This window comes from Opisthorchis viverrini (genome assembly GCF_000715545.1).
Source record: "Opisthorchis viverrini unplaced genomic scaffold opera_v5_245, whole genome shotgun sequence".
Lineage (NCBI taxonomy): Eukaryota > Metazoa > Platyhelminthes > Trematoda > Opisthorchiida > Opisthorchiidae > Opisthorchis > Opisthorchis viverrini.
The window spans coordinates 160,491-179,150 of record NW_008751904.1 but is presented as its reverse complement, the minus strand read 5'-3'; the positions used below and the strand labels follow the sequence as shown (position 1 = coordinate 179,150).

The 18,660-nt window shown below is 45.5% G+C and overlaps 1 protein-coding gene across 1 annotated transcript in view; it reads right to left on the bottom strand.

The window, feature by feature from the left end:
* Nucleotides 1-16,575: 16,575 nt before the first annotated feature.
* T265_08962 (hypothetical protein) overlaps nucleotides 16,576-18,660 on the bottom strand; it is a gene marked incomplete at both ends in the record, with an annotated part of 118,382 nt that continues 116,297 nt past the window's right edge. The window contains 2 exons of the mRNA XM_009174909.1: nucleotides 16,576-16,785; nucleotides 18,166-18,306. Coding sequence (XP_009173173.1) covers nucleotides 16,576-16,785; nucleotides 18,166-18,306 — 351 coding nt within the window. The remainder of the gene's footprint in view (nucleotides 16,786-18,165; nucleotides 18,307-18,660) is intronic.

Below are 18,660 nucleotides of genomic sequence, written 5' to 3'. Positions count from 1 at the left end.
CTAACGACATTTCCGTTCTCAGGGGAATAGCAATCAAGTTCTGTTCAAGAGAAAGTTGTGTGGATGCTAAGGTTTCTCTGCTTCAGCCAAGTAATTGGAAACAAACCCGCCCACTGCTTGATTCGAGTTGCCACCGGGTTGAAAAAAACTAGGAACAAAAAAAGAATAGACTGGTTCACCGATTAGGCATGCCATTCTATTATGTACGATTGATTGGTGAGTACAAATGGGGCTATTCGTAGTCCAGAGGAAGAAAGCCACCGACACTGATGATTAACGGACAATTCGTCCTGTGAGTGAAGCCAATCTCCGCTGAAAAGCCGAAATGCACTATGTGGCTGTTGTTCATCCTTCCTGGTAGTCGTCAGCAATACCCGCCGCTCAAGAGTCAAGCGCGTCTCGATCCCGCAACATCCGTTCCGTCTGAGAAGTCGCTACTCGAGGACCGAGCTAAAAACACGTGATCAGGTAATGTGGATCCCTTTGTAAGTGCAAGTGAAGCATACTGCATTCCAACCCCCTCCTGGAGTTTCGTGAGAAGAGCATTGCTGACGATTTCCAGTAAGGAAGAAACAGCTGTACATGGTTTCTGTACTTTCCCGTCTCGATTGGCTCCAGTTAAAGGACGAAGCCACCAATGAAGAATCCCGGCACACTACCAGTGAAAGGAAGGACGTCTTTGCTGTGGAGTCATTTAGTTGAAAATGTCAACTGACCAGTTACAGACTATTGGACAGGAAAGCAAAACTCTCATTTGCAACTTATTTACAAAACCTTTTTCTGGATATCCATTGACTCAAATTCAAGCAAATGCTACAAAGCGACTCCACAAATTCCGCTACGGATCTCCCTTTTCAAAAGACGCAACGCGAATTTACAAGAAGACATACTACTCGCATGCCTCCCCATCAGTAGTATCACCGTTACACCCGTGATTATTCTATCATTTATAATTTACTGCGGAATTTCTACACTTTAACTCACAATCACATGATTCTCGCTTGAACTGTGCTCATCATGTCCTGATGCAACTATTTTGATGAGTACGCATCAAATGGAGAGCAATGCACTAGACTGGAGTTCCGCTCTTATTAGAGTTCATCAGCAGTGCATACTCTTGATCGTGTCAGACATCTAACATGCGAGGCCAGAGTGTTATCACTACTCAACCACCGCACCCTGAACCCATCCGAATTTTTCACGTCTGAATAAGCCAACGTTTGAGACCGGCGATGTGAGTGTGCATTCTACAAATCCCACCAGTAGGCTTCAAGCGTCCTCAGAGTGGGAAGTCCTGACGGGTGGGACAATCGGTCGACATAACCAGGAAAGTCACTGAGTTCTTGTTCGAGACATCCAGAAAAACAAGTCAGATCGTCTAAGAATAAGTTCAGACGTGACAAATCAGGTTAGCCCTTGTTGTGTTGGTATGGAGTGAGTAGTGTTACCAAGCTGGCCTTGAAGATCAGATGTGCGGAGTTCAAATCCAGGAACCGAGATAGTTCAGTGGCTAGAGTGCCAGACTGAAAGGTTCGTGATTCGAACCCAACTTCTGCACCTGTCTAGGCACAGGCTTAGTCTTCATTCTTCTTCCGGGTAGCGTAGTACCCGAGGACAGAAAGGATACCACAGATAAACTTGTTATTTTCAATACAAACTCGTCTACATCATCTCGTCCTTGATCCTCGAGGCTTAATAGAAAAATATAAGCAAAAATAAAACTGGCGACTATGGTCACCCCGTCCACTTGTTCATTTGGGTGTATCTCGGAAGCGGGTGCCTGTATATCAAATCAACGAAGTGCTCTAACCGTAAACAGTAAATTAATCGGGTCGGGGATCTATGTTCACCTGGAAAGGAGCCCTGCAGCGTCGGGCGGCCAGAGCAATTGTAGGCTCATGCAGCAGCTTATAACTCGATGTCAGTGGATTAGTCAAGCCATCACTCCTCAGTGCTTTGTTTCAAATTCTCGAATTCGGATGAGGAAGATGGGACCACCATACTTTTAGTGTCCGGTTTCTAGATGAGATCTGACCTATAATGAATAGGAACGGTTCACTCCAGAATTTGCCGTAAGATAGCCTACTCTTCGTAACACGGAGAAAATTGTAGTTGCTTGTAGAATTCGCATTTCAGCGAAAGCTGCCAGCTCTCTCCCTGTGATATAAAAGCTCAACGGAAAAGCATTTGAGTTCCAATCTAGTTAAAATCAAGAGTTAAACTTTTTAGCATTGAGTGACAATGTGACTTGAATGTCTAGCATCATCAGTCATCATCACGTGATTATGCTGAATGATGTCACGCGACCATTGGCGTAGCTATCCAAATACAAGCAGCTACAGGCTTCAATGAGTAGGTGAACTAAGCAACTGTTCGACTGACGTGGAACATATTAGTCGAAGTATTTATTTTCTTTATACCAGTTTGTCAGAATTGTGAGAGGACATATTTGACGAGATCTTCACATCTGCCTTTCCCTCGTCAGCCGTCCACGTTAACCAGCTGGCTCTTACATGACAAGAACATATTTGACGAGATCTTCACATCTGTCTTCATCAGCCACCCACGCTAATCAGTAGGTTGTTACATGACAAAAAACCGGTAGAATAGCCCATAAATTAATTCAAATCGAAGGAGGGGACCGGAGGTTAGTACCAAGTCGGACAGATGTTTTGAGGCAATGACTTTCGTGCACATAGAACTCGCCGGCTCGGTTTATTCGGAATTCCTACCATCCGGGACGTTTGTGAAACAGAGTAGTGCATGACCTTCAACGGAATGATCTGTGACTAGCAGATGTTCTGCAATCGATAAGACTGCGTTGCTGGTTGTGGACAGACCACTAGCTGACCCATGTCTCGTGCGGCGCACCAAACATTTTGGTATGTGCTCGGTGACGGTTTGTTCCTCTGATGTGACTGCCGGTGTAAATGCAGATGGACTAATAGACGTCACGGGCCGCAGAATGAACTGTCACAGGTATAAGGCGAACTGAATACTTCTTAGCCAGACCCCAGGAAAAGTGTGGTCCATAACAGTTATCAGCTTCTGTCTGGTGTTAAGAACATATTATCCAGTTTCAGGAGAGCAGTAACTCTGTTTTTAGGCTGTATTCGGACAATACGTCCCAGAGAAGCTTCATTTCAGGACACACTCAACGGCGCACTTAGGATGTCTCCGGGAATAGTGATAAAACTTTTGAAAGCAACTTGTCAAGCTCGGCGAACAGACCAGCTGCACCTGACCAAAGGTTATTTTCGGAACTGTTGTTCTTCGGACTGTGAATCGGGAGTGTAGTGTATCTGACTAACCTCAGCGCATGAAATGAGTGCCTTTCATTGAAAGTTGTTTTTCCTCACCAGATAATACTTGTTAGAGGCAGCAACACGAAAGTGGACGTCATCTGTGTACACCTGCATAGCTGGAGAAATTTTCGGGAGGAGTTAAGCACCTGTTACCAATCTTCCGAAAATTCAATCCATCAAAAACCGCGTACGAGCACGTAGTACTCTTACCTTTGCCTCTACGTACTCACTTCCGTTTTATCCGTCTGGTTTTTCGTGGTATACGGGTATGGTAAGGCTTTCGAACTAATTAGGCGCAAAATTAAGTTTGTATCTTATGTTTGTATGTGTGAGTGTGCCTGCGTACGTGCGTTCTTACGTCTGTTCGCGTATGCATTCGTGCGTCCGTGTTCGTTTGTTCGTTGGTGCGTATGTGCGTACCTGCTTGCTTGCGTGCTTACTTGAGCGCGTGCGTACGTGCGTGTGTATGCGTGCGTCTATTGAAATCGGTCTAGTTGATTAACTCACAGACACATCCGTAAGGTCCTCAACCAATTTAATCGAGGATGACAGGTTAACTCAACTGAGGCTGGCATGCTTACTGAACCGAGTCTAGCCGCCATTCGTTTTTTGCGTTATCGAAAATGTAGTTAGTGAAGACTCAATAGGAAGAAAGTAAGTTGACAAATTGAACTCCGTATGACTTACTTGAAAGTCCAAAATTACAAATACCAGCAAGTACGCGTGCTGGAAATTTTCTGCACTACATGAATTTCTCAGAGAATAACAAATTACTTGTACTCTGTAATTAGGCCACTCAGTGATACCTAAATATTCGGGCGAGAAATTTTGGGAATGTAAGGCTCACGATCAGTCAGTCATGTGTGAGCATTCTATCGTGGCACTCAGTTTGTTTACAATGATAAAGCCTATTCCCCAACTGGTGCGTGACATACTGTCGGGCGTCAGCATAATGCTACAGTCAGAATAAAAGCATGACTGGCGGGGTTTAGGGGTACAGGGGATTGTGCGTATCAGGAAGGTCAGCTTCCTAAAAGCAACCCCTGAATGTCCGAAACCTACCGAGACTCTCAGCTCCGCTAGATGTTGACAAGACAGACAACGCCCCTCAATATGCAGCGCGTCACAGCCTTGCATCAAACCCAGACAGCACGAGTCAGCGTTGATCAAGGTCAGACAACGCCTCCGCAATATGCAGCACGTCGCTGCCTCGTACCAAAGCCAGACCGCGTGCATCAGCATTGGACCTAGTTCAGACAGTGTCCTTCCAATAAAAAGCTTGAGGCCGTTGTACTTTTCGCACTCGCACGCACTCACGCTCTCGTACCCGCTTTGTTAGAATATAGCTGCTGTGTTCCCTTCTGTGAGTCTTTTCTCTCCGACACTAGGCACTGGAGCGGGTCAGCAGCAATTACCTCAGATTGGCGAATCAGCAGACATAACAGTGCGGAAAAGGAACAGTGTCACGTAAACAGTGGGCTTATCCGATGTGGACGTTAGCATTTGAAGGTGGCGGGTAAAAACAAAAAACGAGGGAGGATAAACCATGCTTGACACATGACAGGAAAACGGAAAATGAGGAACCAGTACAACGGTTCTGGTGAAGCAGCAGAGCTGGCGTAATCCAGGAGGGCAGTTTGAATTAAACCCTAAAACCACCGCTGAGGCATCGTGGCCTTGGAATGTCGGGCTTGCGATCAGCGTCACAAAAAACGTAAGTGGATATGATGAAGTGGGGAGACTATCAATGCGGATAAGTGGTAACAGGAATCTCAGAAACTTCTGAGACNTCTGAGACCGGAATCTGGTGTGAAAGTTTCTTGGAAGATTGAGTCGGGGACAAAACATGAGCCGGAATGCGAACTGTACAGAAAATTATCGATTCTGTGGAGAGCACAGACTAAAAGTCCGCCGAAATGGTTAAATCCGAACGAAAGGTTCAGCAGATTTGAATGGACGCGTCGCGGGGGCGGCGGGGGTCGGGTGAATTGTCTGCTCCTATTAGCAATTAATTGAAAGAGTGGACGAGAAGGTTCGGTCAAGAGTAGGAAGGGAATAGTCGCGGGTGTGCTATCAAACTGAGTGTGGCAGTGCCGTGCCATCATTGGCCTGGCATACATCGGTTTTCGGATAGCCTCGTAAAGGACGTCATATTTAAGGTCGTTGAAATGTGGGGTGTAATTTGTTAAGAAGTGGCATTTTTTCAGGTTGGTCATGGGCTTTTCGTGTCGTCAGTCTAAGATGATTGAAGCAAACCTTCACCAGAAGTATACGTACTTGATGACCTTGTATGAGGAAGGTCAGCTTCCTGAAAGCAACCACTGAAGGCCCGAAATCTACTGAGACCCGCAGCTCTGCTAGATGCTAACTAGACAGACAACGCCCCCGCAATATGCAGCACGTCGCAGCCAGACCGTGTGTGTCAGCATTGGACCAAGTTCAGACAGTGTCCCTCCAATAAATAGCTTCAGACCGTTGTATTTTCGCACTCGCACTCGCTTGTTCGGAATATAGCTGTTGTGTTCCCTTCTGTGAGTCTTTTTTTCGGCACTGGGCACTGGAGCGGGTCAGCAGCAGATACCACAGATTGGCGAATCAGCGGACGTAACAAAGTACTTCCCAGCTTGGGGTGGTTGTTTTGAGAGCCCGAGGCTCGTGGTTTTTTGGAACTGTCAGTCGATGAACAAGCGTTCTTATATGACAGTATTCATGACTTGCCACTGTTGGCAGCCAAAACGACGGTATTTATCGTACCATATTATACATGTAGGCTGTACAAGAGGCGTTACTCTTTTTATTTTCTGGATCGATGATTTCAATGCGCAGAATGACGTCAAGAGAACCATTTTTCAGATAAAAACTTCGATGATGCGAGTAGAATAGTTATTCGCGAATCACAAAATTCTTGATCTCCTCACACTTTTTCACATCATCCGTCCGCCTTTCGTTTGACTATTCAGAAACTCTAGCCGTTGAAGTCACGTCATACGTTGTTTACCATATGGCGAAGAATAAACCAGATCAATCTGACATGTTCACATTGTCGTAAACGTTATCAACGACGCATCAATAGTTAATCGATTTTTTGAAACACTTCATTGTCCAATTTTAGCCGAGCAATCAGTTGGACTTCCCCCTGAAGCAGTCGTGGAGTCTAATGTCCGTACTTTTTCCGTCTTCCAAGACAATTTGTGTAATTCTAGCCTGGGTGACGCAGCGACTTCCAAAATTAGTTGAATACCGTCCACTCATCCTATCATTGTTCTACTGATCTAATCGGAATCTCCATATGAAATGTGCCAGCGGTGCTTTCATTTCAGACGCCTCAAAGAACAGCGTTCTCAAAACCTATGTATCTCTGATCATAGTTTCTCGAAATTCCACACAGTGCACGCTAAAATAAACTTTGCTTGGGTGACTGGGTATGAGCCTGGGTTTTGTTTAGTAGCGAATACAAACACAGGATAGTCCTTTTTAGGTTATTTTCGCGCTCACAGAGTCAGTAGTTTAATCTATCTCGATAATTTGCTGTACTCAGGTCAAGTTGACCAGATGTTTATCACAGTCCTAAACCGTTCACCTGTAACGCCTTTTCGGTTTCTTGCTGCCAGGCCACCTAATGGAAGAACGAACAATGAGATACTACCAGTTTGCCCAAGCCTTGCCGAGTTGTTGAGGTTGGGATTCGAACCATGGACCTTACGGTCAGTAAATCTGCTCTCTCGCGTGAATCAATTTTAATCAAAGAATTCTGCTGGGGTGGGTTGCTCGCAAGAAGCCTCAGCTTTCGAAAAGCCACTGTTCTTTACGTATACTAATGAAGGTGTAGGGACGCGGGACTGCTTAGCATATTAGTGCACTGTTGTTGATGGCCATAACACAAATCAGAAGGTATATGTACTACTAATAAAGGTTTTTAGCATGGTTGACAGTGATGGGTTGTAACACGTATAAAAGTAAATACAATGCGAAATGGGAGCAAGTCAAAAAAGGAACTTATCGTCTGTGAGAGTTCCTTGGTGAAAGCCCGGACGGCGGAAACGTGTTTTCTCTGCAGTGTGGCTGCTACACGTGTTCCATACTTGTCCGTGGACTTGTGGAGAGTGGTTGACTTCCTGCTCCCTGCGCGCGCGCGGGTCTGTGTGTGTTGAATATGTTCGGTTTCCCTATGTGTAGGTCCGTTNGTCAGCACATGAGTTGTTGCTAGACTGTACCGACAATTGATGTCCGATGAGTCAGCATAATGTGACGTGGTTTGTGAGTATGAAAAAAGACAAGCTTCGTGATCCAGTGAGCGACTGTGGGCAGAACAGTCAAGTATGTGGGTGACGGGGTGGCTACAGGCACAGCAGGTGGTTTAATCACAGTCTGGGCTGCGATGAGTCGGGTCATAGACCCTGCAGAACACCCACTTGATGGTCTCATATTCAGGGTTCACACTGTGTAAGAGTGAACAAACATTCTGTTTTAAAGCCTGGTGGGGAAACATCAGTTCCCACTGGAGGTCGAAGTAAGAGAATGGCACAGAAAAGCTTATCACCGACTGACTATAGAAAACGATAGCAATGTCTGTCAGTTTTTGGCAATCTGAATAGACTGTGTTTTTGGGGATTTCGTTTTTCCAAGCTAAAATGAATCGGAACCGACAGGTGTCAGGACGCGCCCAGACATGAGGAAAAGCACATGTCAGAGAGTGAACGCATCCCCAAAGTCACCATCGGTACGACACGTCCGGAAAGCAGGTGCGTTGGCGGAGCTCACCAAACACGGCTTAGCAACATATGACCAGCGGGGTGGGCCTGAAATTACTCACGCCTGGAACACTGCCATTGGCTGTACAGAGCGAACAAAAGAACGACCATATTTGGCCATTTATTCATCCTATATATTTACGCAGAACCTCTGTATATTTTGTCCTAACAATAGAGTCATGTCCCGAGTTCTCTGTCTTCTCCTTATCGTGTAGTCTGGCAGGCTCAGAGCAGGCGTAACCAATAGACACGATACAAAATAAAGCAATGAGACTTTACAAATATCTCGCACGGTCCGCCGGACCTAAATCACCCGATTGCTGTCAAAAGACCTGTGCAATATCGTTATTCCGATTTCGAATAGATGTACGTGTCTCACGTTAACGATGCCAAGTGCCATCATCCAGCGTGTCCACTAACCGATGATTAAAAAGTCAAATATATGTAAAATCGAATCTGATGGAGGCAGACAAAATGTTAGGAAGCCACATGGAAACTCGACCTTGGAATTGAAAATTGAGCGGGCCTCTTCCACTGAAGAGGTTTGTTCAAGCTGGTTGTTCAAATCCTGAAGACTGAAAAGTGAAACAAGTGGCTTTTATGAAACTTGCTCCCAAAGAAAAGTAAAAATAAACTGCTATATGCTACTTGGTGTGCAAATAATAGAAAATCCCATACAAACAAACAGCTCAGCCACGACACGGAGGGACACTACTTGAACTCTGCTACGTCCGCTGCGTTTTTCCTCCAAAATATGAATCCCCGTAAGGGCAACACTCTCTGAGTTAACCTTGAGCCTGATTTACAAAATAGAAACCCGCAGAAGGGATCGTAAATAATGACAATCTCGGTTCCAGTTCTTCTTAATGGGGACGGATTTTTCAGAAATCTGGAAACATGAACGTACCATGGCAAGGCAGTCTTCTCCCAATCACGTAGTCTGGCAGGCTCAGTGCAGGCGTAACCAATAGTCGGCCACCCACGATACAACAACAGGCTCCATCGGCTTTTCTGAGTACTCTTCTCTGACCACACACACAAAATTTTCTCACTATTAACTAATGTTTCGACTTAGATATGCCTGTCAAGTTAGATTTGATAAACCGTCTTGCCTAAAAGAGTACACAATGGCTTAAATTGTCTAAGACAAGCTTCAAGGGCGAGTGGAACGGGCGGGCTTGTTACAAATCTGTCATAAGTTTTTCCTGTCAAAACATATTGTTTGGTCCCAGGGGACCCTGTCGGAAGATTGATGTCTGACGCCATATCTGTTTCAACCAAGGGTTCCAGTACAATTACGCGGCGTTTATGTTTCATAGGTTTTCTCAGAGAACGCATCAAAATTGCCTTGTTTGAGATTGCCACGCACAGACCGGTGACGAATCATAGTTAACGTTCTCTTTCAGGAGAAACTGTTATATCTGGTTATTCGCCAATCTGTGGTATCTGCTGCTGACCCGCTCCAGTGCCTAGTTGCCAACACAAAGACTCACAGAAGGGGACACAACAGCTATACTCCGAACAAGTGAGTGCGAGAGCGTGAGTGCATGCGAGTGCAAAAGTAAAACGGTCTCATGCTTTGTCGGAGGGACACTGTCTGAACTTGGTCCAATGCTGACGCACACGGTCTGGCTTTGGTACGAGGCTGCGACGTGTTGCATATTGTGGGGGCATTGTCTAACTTTGATCAATGCTGACTCGCGCTGTCTGGGTATGATACAAGGCTGTGACTGCATGCATATTCAAGGGGGCGTTGTCTGTCTGGTCAGCATCTAGCGCAGCTGAGGGTCTCAGGACATTTCGGGCATTCAGTGATTGCTTTCAGGAAGCTGACCTTCGTGATAAAAACAAATCAGCAAATCGTGATGGTTATGTCGGACAGGAGCAGATGTTAAAAGTCCTGTCATGGAAATGCTGCACAAAATTGCGGCACTACCGATGCACATTGGGCGCACTTCTGAGGATTTCGCTTCCTGAAATTTTTTGGCCTGCTGGTTTCTACGCTGTCACCTTGAGTAATATTCTGTTTCAGTTCGATCTAGTCGTTGGCGAAGCCATTTGCCTTCGCGGGTCCTATGACATCATGGGTTTCTAGTTGAAAAGAATTCGAAGGCCATATGAATCTATTTGATAACCTCATTCCATACATGTGTCGGTGCAGTAGACTGGGGCAAAAGTAATTCATAGAGTTTTGTTAGTGCTCTAGTTTTGACGTAATTAAGTTGAGTACAGAAGGTAGCAAGCTCTACTGGAATGTGATGAATGCAGCAGTTAGGTGCATTTGATGAAAATAGATACAACGCGAAAAAGTACTGTTGTGAGTTCCTGATTGAATTTCCGGACGCCGAACGTATCTTCTCTGCGGTATAGCTGCTACCCGTGTTCCGTAGTTGTCCGTGGAGAATTGTGGAGGTCGGTTAACTTCTTGTCCTGTGCGCGAGAGTGTGTGTATTGAGCCCAGTTGTATGCCTGTTTGATGTGTGCAGTTTGAAGAGGGGGTGTCCATTCGTGTTTGATGCTTGCACGAACATGAATACAACTTGACCCGATGTAGTTGAATTTCGTAAGCCTGGCGTGTGACGCAAGTGGTAGCCGCGTAAACAAAAAATGAATGGGAAATTGTAGTGTACATGTTGTTGGCTAAGGTCGCAAGTGGGACAGGAATTGTCACGTGGTTTGAGTGTTTGTGACGCGTGATCTTATGAGTGATCTCTACAGTTTCACCCAGGTAAGGCTAGTCCGGATTATGGAGGGGCTACGCTTCAGGTAGGGACACAGTGGTTTTGTCTTCCCAAAATCGGAGACCTGAACGGTATTTAACCAGTACAAGTAGCATGGTACGTGTGGGGGTTCAGTGGTTAAAGCCCGAATTTAATGCCCGGAAGGTCCGTGGTTCGAACCCGATCCCTGTCTTGACGTAGGCAACCGGGCAGTATCCCAGCCCTCGTGGCATGACAGTTGGGCACCGAAAGGGTGCTACAGCTGGAAGATCTTATGTCTACCACATTCGTCAAGAGTTTTGCTCACTGTCATTTCACGGATGTTAGGGTGGGTGCCGTTGTCTGAGGTTACATCCGGGTGGTGGATTCCATCCCAGCACTTGACAGCCGTTCTTCTTTGGTTATGGTTGGGCGACAAAACATCGGCATACAGACGATAAGGAAATGAAGTAAAGTCTCCGCGGAATCTGCAAGCACCGGAAAAATCGAGTTCGGTTTGACTTCATGTCTTAGGTCTTCATTTTTGTGGAGTATCAAGATAAACATCGGTTACTCAGCTATTCGCATTTCTGTTTGTCTATCTCTGTTGAGGTTCCCGATACGGAAATTCGGGTGACGCATAGGTTCGACGGTCCCGAATATCAAAAAGAGGAATTGGGTTCGAAGTTCTGCGGCACTACTTACAAAAGGGTAAGCAGATTTATATGACAAACCTCAATTGGGCACATTCGTAGCACCAATAAAGCATGGGTCAGTAGGTCAGCCGCGCACATTCACACACACTCACACACATTCACACCTGCTAATACACAAAGTGTCGGACGGGAGTGCCTTTGCGGCAAGTTGAGTGGCGAGTACAGATAAGCAAACCATTTGGAGATCAAAAGTACATGGGCGGAAGTATCATGAGGTCAATTTAGATTCAACAGTCTCAGTGTCTGATGCTTTCAGCTGGATAGTTAACACAACGAACTTTGTATTCATAATTCATACAACGCTTAGAGCGATGAGATCTTCGGCCCCTACACAGTGTTTTTCGAGTTCATTATCGATTCGATCGATCGATCGCTCTCCGAAAGGGGAGCACCCAGCGTCGTTGTGCTCTTTGAAGTAGGCAAAAGTACAACTGTGTCTTTTTAAAGAGATAAATCGTTAGAACTGACCATTTCTGATCGGTCATTCTGAATTATCAAGAAATTGTAGTATAGCTGTTCGCTCTCCAGAGACTGCCTGCGGAGACTCACCTTTCTCTACTGGAAACCTTCAAGGGACCAACACAACCTGTTTACCTCAAAGTTATAATGTTTATCGCCAGAGGAATTTCAGGCATCCATGTGCCATGTTGATGAAATTCATGCTACGAGACCACCCGTCACTTGGGGTGGACAGTGTTGTTTTAAAACCATCATTCGGATACATAAATGATGCAGAAATGATTTACATTAATTGTTTATGGTATTTTGTTTCACTGGAACTGGCTTTAATTAAGGTTTGGGTAGGTGGTCTGCCAAAAATATCAATTTTCATGCTAATCCCCCGGGGCCGCATTCGAATGATCCCAATTCGAGGGCAAAGACTGTGTGATCTTTCCTAGGTGACCAATATCGTGGACATTTGCTATAACCGTACAATCCGTATTGTTTATCTATTTATCAGAATGCTGATTTTAGCCATCATATCCAGAAATTAGAGATAAATGGTTGTGAATTTTGTGATGCTTTAAATTTTCTAGCTTTTAGATCATCGCATCGTCATTGTCACCTGTAAGAACCGCGTACTTGTCGTACAGTAGTTGTAGCTGGCATAGTTTTGTTCACCGATGATTTGGGAAGCTGCGCATTGGCGGCGGGAACTGATAAATTAGTGCGTGAGTACGCCACTCTCAGTGGACTGTCAAGTGGGGGGATTGGGAAGGGAGCTATGCATTGAAGGCAATAGCTTGGATGCACGAGTGCCATCGAGAACGCGACTGGTCCACATCTGACAGTGTCTCTAACCATTGATGTGGCCCGTCTCGGAGTCTCCATCCAGGAAGACGGCAGTGACCACCGCAGCTGGGTTCGCTGGTAATGGGTTTTATACATCGCTGCCAAGTCATTGTTTATCCACCTCTGGCTCTCTTCCACCCTTCACGTGGTTGTGCAAACAGAGCCCTTCTAGGAAGTCAGTCGACTGGCATACGCAGCCAGCGCATCCGACGCAGTGTGATCAGTTCATCAATCGAGGGTGGGTTATTTCTCCCGAATAGCATTCGACATACTCCAGCATTGGTGGTCCGGTGTTTCCACCAGACTAGAGCAATGCTCCGAAGACATCGATGGTCGGGGTTTGAGCCCCGGACATTTGATTTGTAAGAGGAGCGTTGTAACACTATTCTACCAGTGCACGCTAGATGCACTGGACTTAGCAGTGTGCACCCTCATGCGATGTGATTGGCTTGTCCGACTGTTCCAACAGAAATGGTGTGAATGTAAACTCTATAAATCACGCAACCATCTAAAACAAATAAAGAAATGCCCACAGGGTTTCAGGTGTCACTGGCGCTTCCCGGTTGGGAAACCCCGACAGGCGGCTTAATTGATCGATACAACCAGGGGAGTTACTTGGTCGTCGTTCGAGCGAGCCGGCAAAGCAAACACATCGTCAAAATGTTCACACATGATTGCTCATTACATGATTAGGCACAATTCTCGCATGTCAGATGTCTGGAGTCATACCCAGGTACGCACTGCTCGCGCGTGAGGAGGCGATAACGGCTGTTGCTGGTTGGCTGATACTGACCAATCAGGAAACGACTTCGTCTGGTACGTTGATCGCACGTCACACAGACTACGTGATGCGACTCGCCTTATTTTGGCAAAATAGCGAATATATCTTTAGCATATGTAGGCCATGTTATCGTTTATTAACGGATTTAATACACTCATGTGGCACTGGAGTTTCACTGTATCATCCACATCATTCTCTGAACGTGAAGGATATCATTGAAATAGAGTACTTAAAATGCAGACAGTGTCTGAATAAAAATCGAATGGGGGTTCTAAAATGCGTCTGTGAAACTACAACGGTTACATTTTGAGGTGAGCATGACGCGACTGACCCACATATTATTTCGCGAGTACCTGTAGCCATCCCTTCACCACATACATAACTGTACAGCTCACCGCCACTCGCTAGGTCACGTGATCTGTTTTTTTACACTCACAAATCACGCCACAGAATCGTGACTGACCTGACTACACAGCTCACAAGCAAGCCCTAGATCACACTTACAAATTAATTTGTTAATGCTCTACTAGAACCCGAAAATTAGTTATATGAACGAGAAAACGAGGAGCACTAACAATGTCTGCTCGTTGAGTAAAATTATTACAACAGGTATCTATGCAAACAAGGGACTTATCGTTTTGCAGGTACAGTTTGATAAATCCTGTTCTAAGTCCGGATGCAGCTTTCGTGTCTTCTTCGCTGCTGTAACAGCCACACGTATTCCCTGACTATCTGGGAGTGAAACCCCGTAAGTTCCGAGCGGCTCTGCTCCGAGTTGGGTGACGTGCGTAGCTCTGTTGTGTTGTGTTGCTGTGCGGTGCTGTGCTGTTATTTTATGTAGGAACTTTTGCGTGCGTGTGGGTGACATGACTTGTTGCTACCTTAACAGACGCTAGACAGTCGATGTCGGATGAGTCACCCTTATGTGTCGTGATTTGTACGTGTTGGGAAAGAAGGCGTCTTGGAATCTAGGGCTTGACTGTGAGCTGTGCAGTCAAGTCAGTCGCGATTCTGTGGCGTGATTTGTGAGTGCAAAAAACAAACAGATCTCGTGATCTGGCGAGTGACGGTGACCTGTACAGTCATGTATGTGGTGAACGGATGGCTACATACTCACACGTGTCTGCTGACGGTAAAGTGCTCCTTCGTTGACGTCCCGAGGTGTTCAAGGATGTTCAAGGATTTGCCGCATATCACTGATGTAATTCCTCAGATCGGTTAATTACAACAGCATTCAGTAGTTTGGATATTTTAAACCTCGGTATGGTTACTTTGTTTGTTCTATTATGACACTGGAAAAGCCAGTTGAAGTCGGTCGAATTAGAGGATTGGTCGTAGTATAGAGAATAAGTTTATCCGGAAATTTGAAAACATTTGCTCGTGGAATAGGGAGCTTTGCTACAAGGAGGGTCTTTGGCTAGAAGGAACACGGTCTGGAACACATCACTATCCCACGGTTCGTTTCCTGCTGTACGAGATGTTCTTCCATGACTGTTCATTGAACAACCATCGAGTGCAGCATACTGAGGATGCTTAAGGGTTGGGATTAGCTTCAGCGTGTCAGCTGAATATTCCAGTTGAAAGACCAACCCCGGTAACCTTGAGTACCTTTGTTCTTCATTGGTAGCTTTTTTCAACTGGGCGTTTAAGCTTGTCAAAATTAAGATTAATTAAGATTAATTAAGATTTAATTAAGATTTAATTAAGATTAATTAAGATTAAGACATTAACAGTGAAGCTCGTCGGGTCCCTCATTGACGTTTTGGCTGGAATTCATGGAAACCCCAAGCAGTTCACCCCCCCATCCAACGTCTTAGAGGAACTCTGACCCTCTTGCCACTGTCACCATTTACCCTGACTTGATGTGTTTTTCATCCTTCATCAAGACTTTCATTGCTATAAAAGCATTATTAACTCGGACAACACTAATTTGACGCGTAACTAACTGACCCAAGGTCACTCACTGATCTTCATAGGTGGTTTTATCCTCGGTTGAGGTGACATCGTCTCACTACTGTCGCCAACCAGTGACACATTGGCCTTTTTCTAGATTACCCTTTTCTAGATTACCGTATATTTAAACAATCTCCCACATTATCTTTGCTTGTTTATTTAGGCGTCGAGTTCCTCGTTTTTTACCGGGGGTACACCTCACCCCCAAAATCCAAGCTCATTCATGGTTGTTGGCAGTTGGTCAGATGAGTTGGTCAGATCTGTTTACCGAACTTAGCAACTGATAGTGGGTGGTGAAGTACTTGCGACCGAATTTCCCAGATCAGACAGAACAAAGCGGTTACCCAATCTGATTAGTGCATGCGTGTCCAGTGACACCCTCGTGCTTTGGTTTGTTCCACAACATCGCCTACCATTTCATCAGCATCTACTTTTCTCCTTCGCTAGGGGGGCAGTATTTGTAGAGGTCACTCACCAGATCACGCGTCACAAACACTCAAACCACGCGACAATTCCTGTCCCACTTGCGACCTTAGCCGACAACATGTACACTACAATTTCCCATTCATTTTTTGTTTACGCGGCTACCACCTTCGTCACGCATCAGGCTTACGAACGTTCGTTCAGTTATCGACCCCGAACGGACACCCCTCTCTTCATACTGTACACAATAAACAGGCATGCAACTCGGCCCAGAACACACGCAGTCGCGCGCACAGGCCAGGAAGTCAACCGAGCTCCACAAGTCTCCACGGATAACTACGGAACACGTGTAGCAGCTATAGTGCAGAGAAGACACGTCCCACGTCCGGAACTTCACTCAGGAACTCTCGACAAGTGTCCTCAAACGATAAGTCACTTTCTGGCTTATTCCACTTTTCGCATTGTATCTGTTTGTAGCAAGTGCTCCCAACTATTGTATTCATCATCATTCTGGTACACCAAACATTGGTTAGTGCTTGTTACCTTCTGATGATCAATCTAATTAGGTTGCAACTAGAGCAGTAGCAAATGTTATTCATGTTCTTTGTCCAAAGGCGTTTTGACGGTACGTTTTCAGCTCAGCTGCGAGTTGGCTCAGTGGTTAGAGGGTGAATTTACTGACCGCAAGGTCCGTGGTTCGATCCCGGCTTTCGCCTCTCGACTTCTCTTGTCTGGGCTTGGGTAACCTGGCAGTATCCCAGCCCTTGTGCTTCCTTCTGATGGTATGGCAGCTAAGCACCGAAAGGGTGTTACAGCTGAACGGGGGGCGGTGTCTGTCTCAAAAGCCACGGTCAAACAGATAAACTGCGTTTCCCCACAGATACGGAGAGAAATATGTGTAGTGTATATAGGTGTATTGTAGGTGGATAATGATAAATCTCATCTGTACAATGAATTTTTATGGCTAATTGTTCCGGCTACATTTGGTTGCATCTGGAGTTGTACTGGCAGAGTTGCCCACCTGGGGTTGGGCTGACACAACGTCGTATCACATGATTTGGGCATCTAGCGTTCCTCGTGTTGATGAGCTCGTAAAGGAACTATCATCCGCTTCTCTTGGAGCCATTGCTAGCTGGTGAGGGGGATGAAAAGCGATACAAGATGGTGATTATTGGAGGATATTTGGAAGTGTTCAAATTTTGGGGTAAGTTTTGTCAGAAAGAACGTACTTTTATACGATACTACTTTAATTAGGTGGGACAGGTGTAAAGTTGCAAGGTGAAAATTCCATGGGCGCAGTTTATGCGCTGGCTGAAAGTTATCGGACCAATTTTGATGCCGTGTTAATACTGAGCTACAATTCTCCCACTCTCTCGTGACACTGACTGGACAAGTTTGGCTGTCGTGTTATCCGCATCTGGCCCAGATCAGTCCACCACACAAAGGGGGTTCAAAGTCGCACAGACTACATGTTACCCGGCAGTTGATTTCCATCTCCAGGCGTAAGATGCGGACACATTGCAACACAAGTGATGTGATATTTGACATACGATCTGCGGCTCACGTTAAAAAGTGCTGACTAGTTTGTGACCTTGGTATTCCTGGGCTATCAAAATGTCGGACGTTTTCACTTAGCAAGTGCTTTTATTAGTAGTTTCACTATGTATCAAGGTATCTAAACAATTTTAGCGCCACTGAGAGTCAAACGACCTATCAACGTATAGGTGTACTCCTCATAGCTGAGGGCTGTCAAGGGAGTCTTTAGATTACTTGTACCTTACCGCTGATGTCTTCTATGGCACGAGAACAACTTTTTTAATGTCACAGGACCTATAACACAGGTGGCACGGGCTGACCCACTGAATGGTTCGCTGAGAAGTACCTACTTTCACTATTTGATATTTCTACTGAGGAAACAAATACGATAGTTAACACGAGCCTAATGCGCGTACTCAGTCAGCGTGACTCTATTTTAAGCAAGGCTGTTCCAATGACCTTCAAGTGGTGACATGGAACGCCCGGATTGGCTGGTTGTGACCGACCAATGCAGTCATGTATCTGTTGATGAAATAATCGATCAGGCTAAGAAATACCAGGGCAGTGTTTATTCAAATCTAGCATGAACTCATCCTGGACCATATACATAAAAAGGCTTCCATATGGTCCAAAGTTCACTCTGACAAAAGCAAACATATAGTCTCAAAAGGCCGACAACAGTATTTTGTTACCTCTTACCTGTCAAACGGCAAAATTGATATCCGTATACATCCTTCGGCGTTCGTCTTCCGACCGCCCCCGGCAGTCGTGTAGGAACACAATGAGTTTCGTTAGTATGGCTTTGTGAATACTCGCATTCTCGTAACTGTGGTCTGTGTCGAACAGCGGCTAAAGAGAGGTAGACAGGTGGTTCATAATTGTGGAGAACACAGAGAATACGGAAAATGTGGAGACTCCGCATCGGCAGCACAAACTGTGCAAAGACAGTGGCTAGAATTTGGTCACGTCGTGTTCTCATGATGATCCTCTCCCTCAGGAGAGACTGTTTACTATCTCGTCTGAGAGAGTTTATCTTCTCTGAGATTCAATCTTCCAAAAAAACGAAACGTACAGTATCGTAGGTAAAGGTATAAAATCGATACACGATTGTTCTAGAATGATAGGTTGGGAAGACCGATAAATAAGTGAGAAATAAGAATGGTAAATGGCATCTCAACTCTGACGCAATCACATTCACTGAAC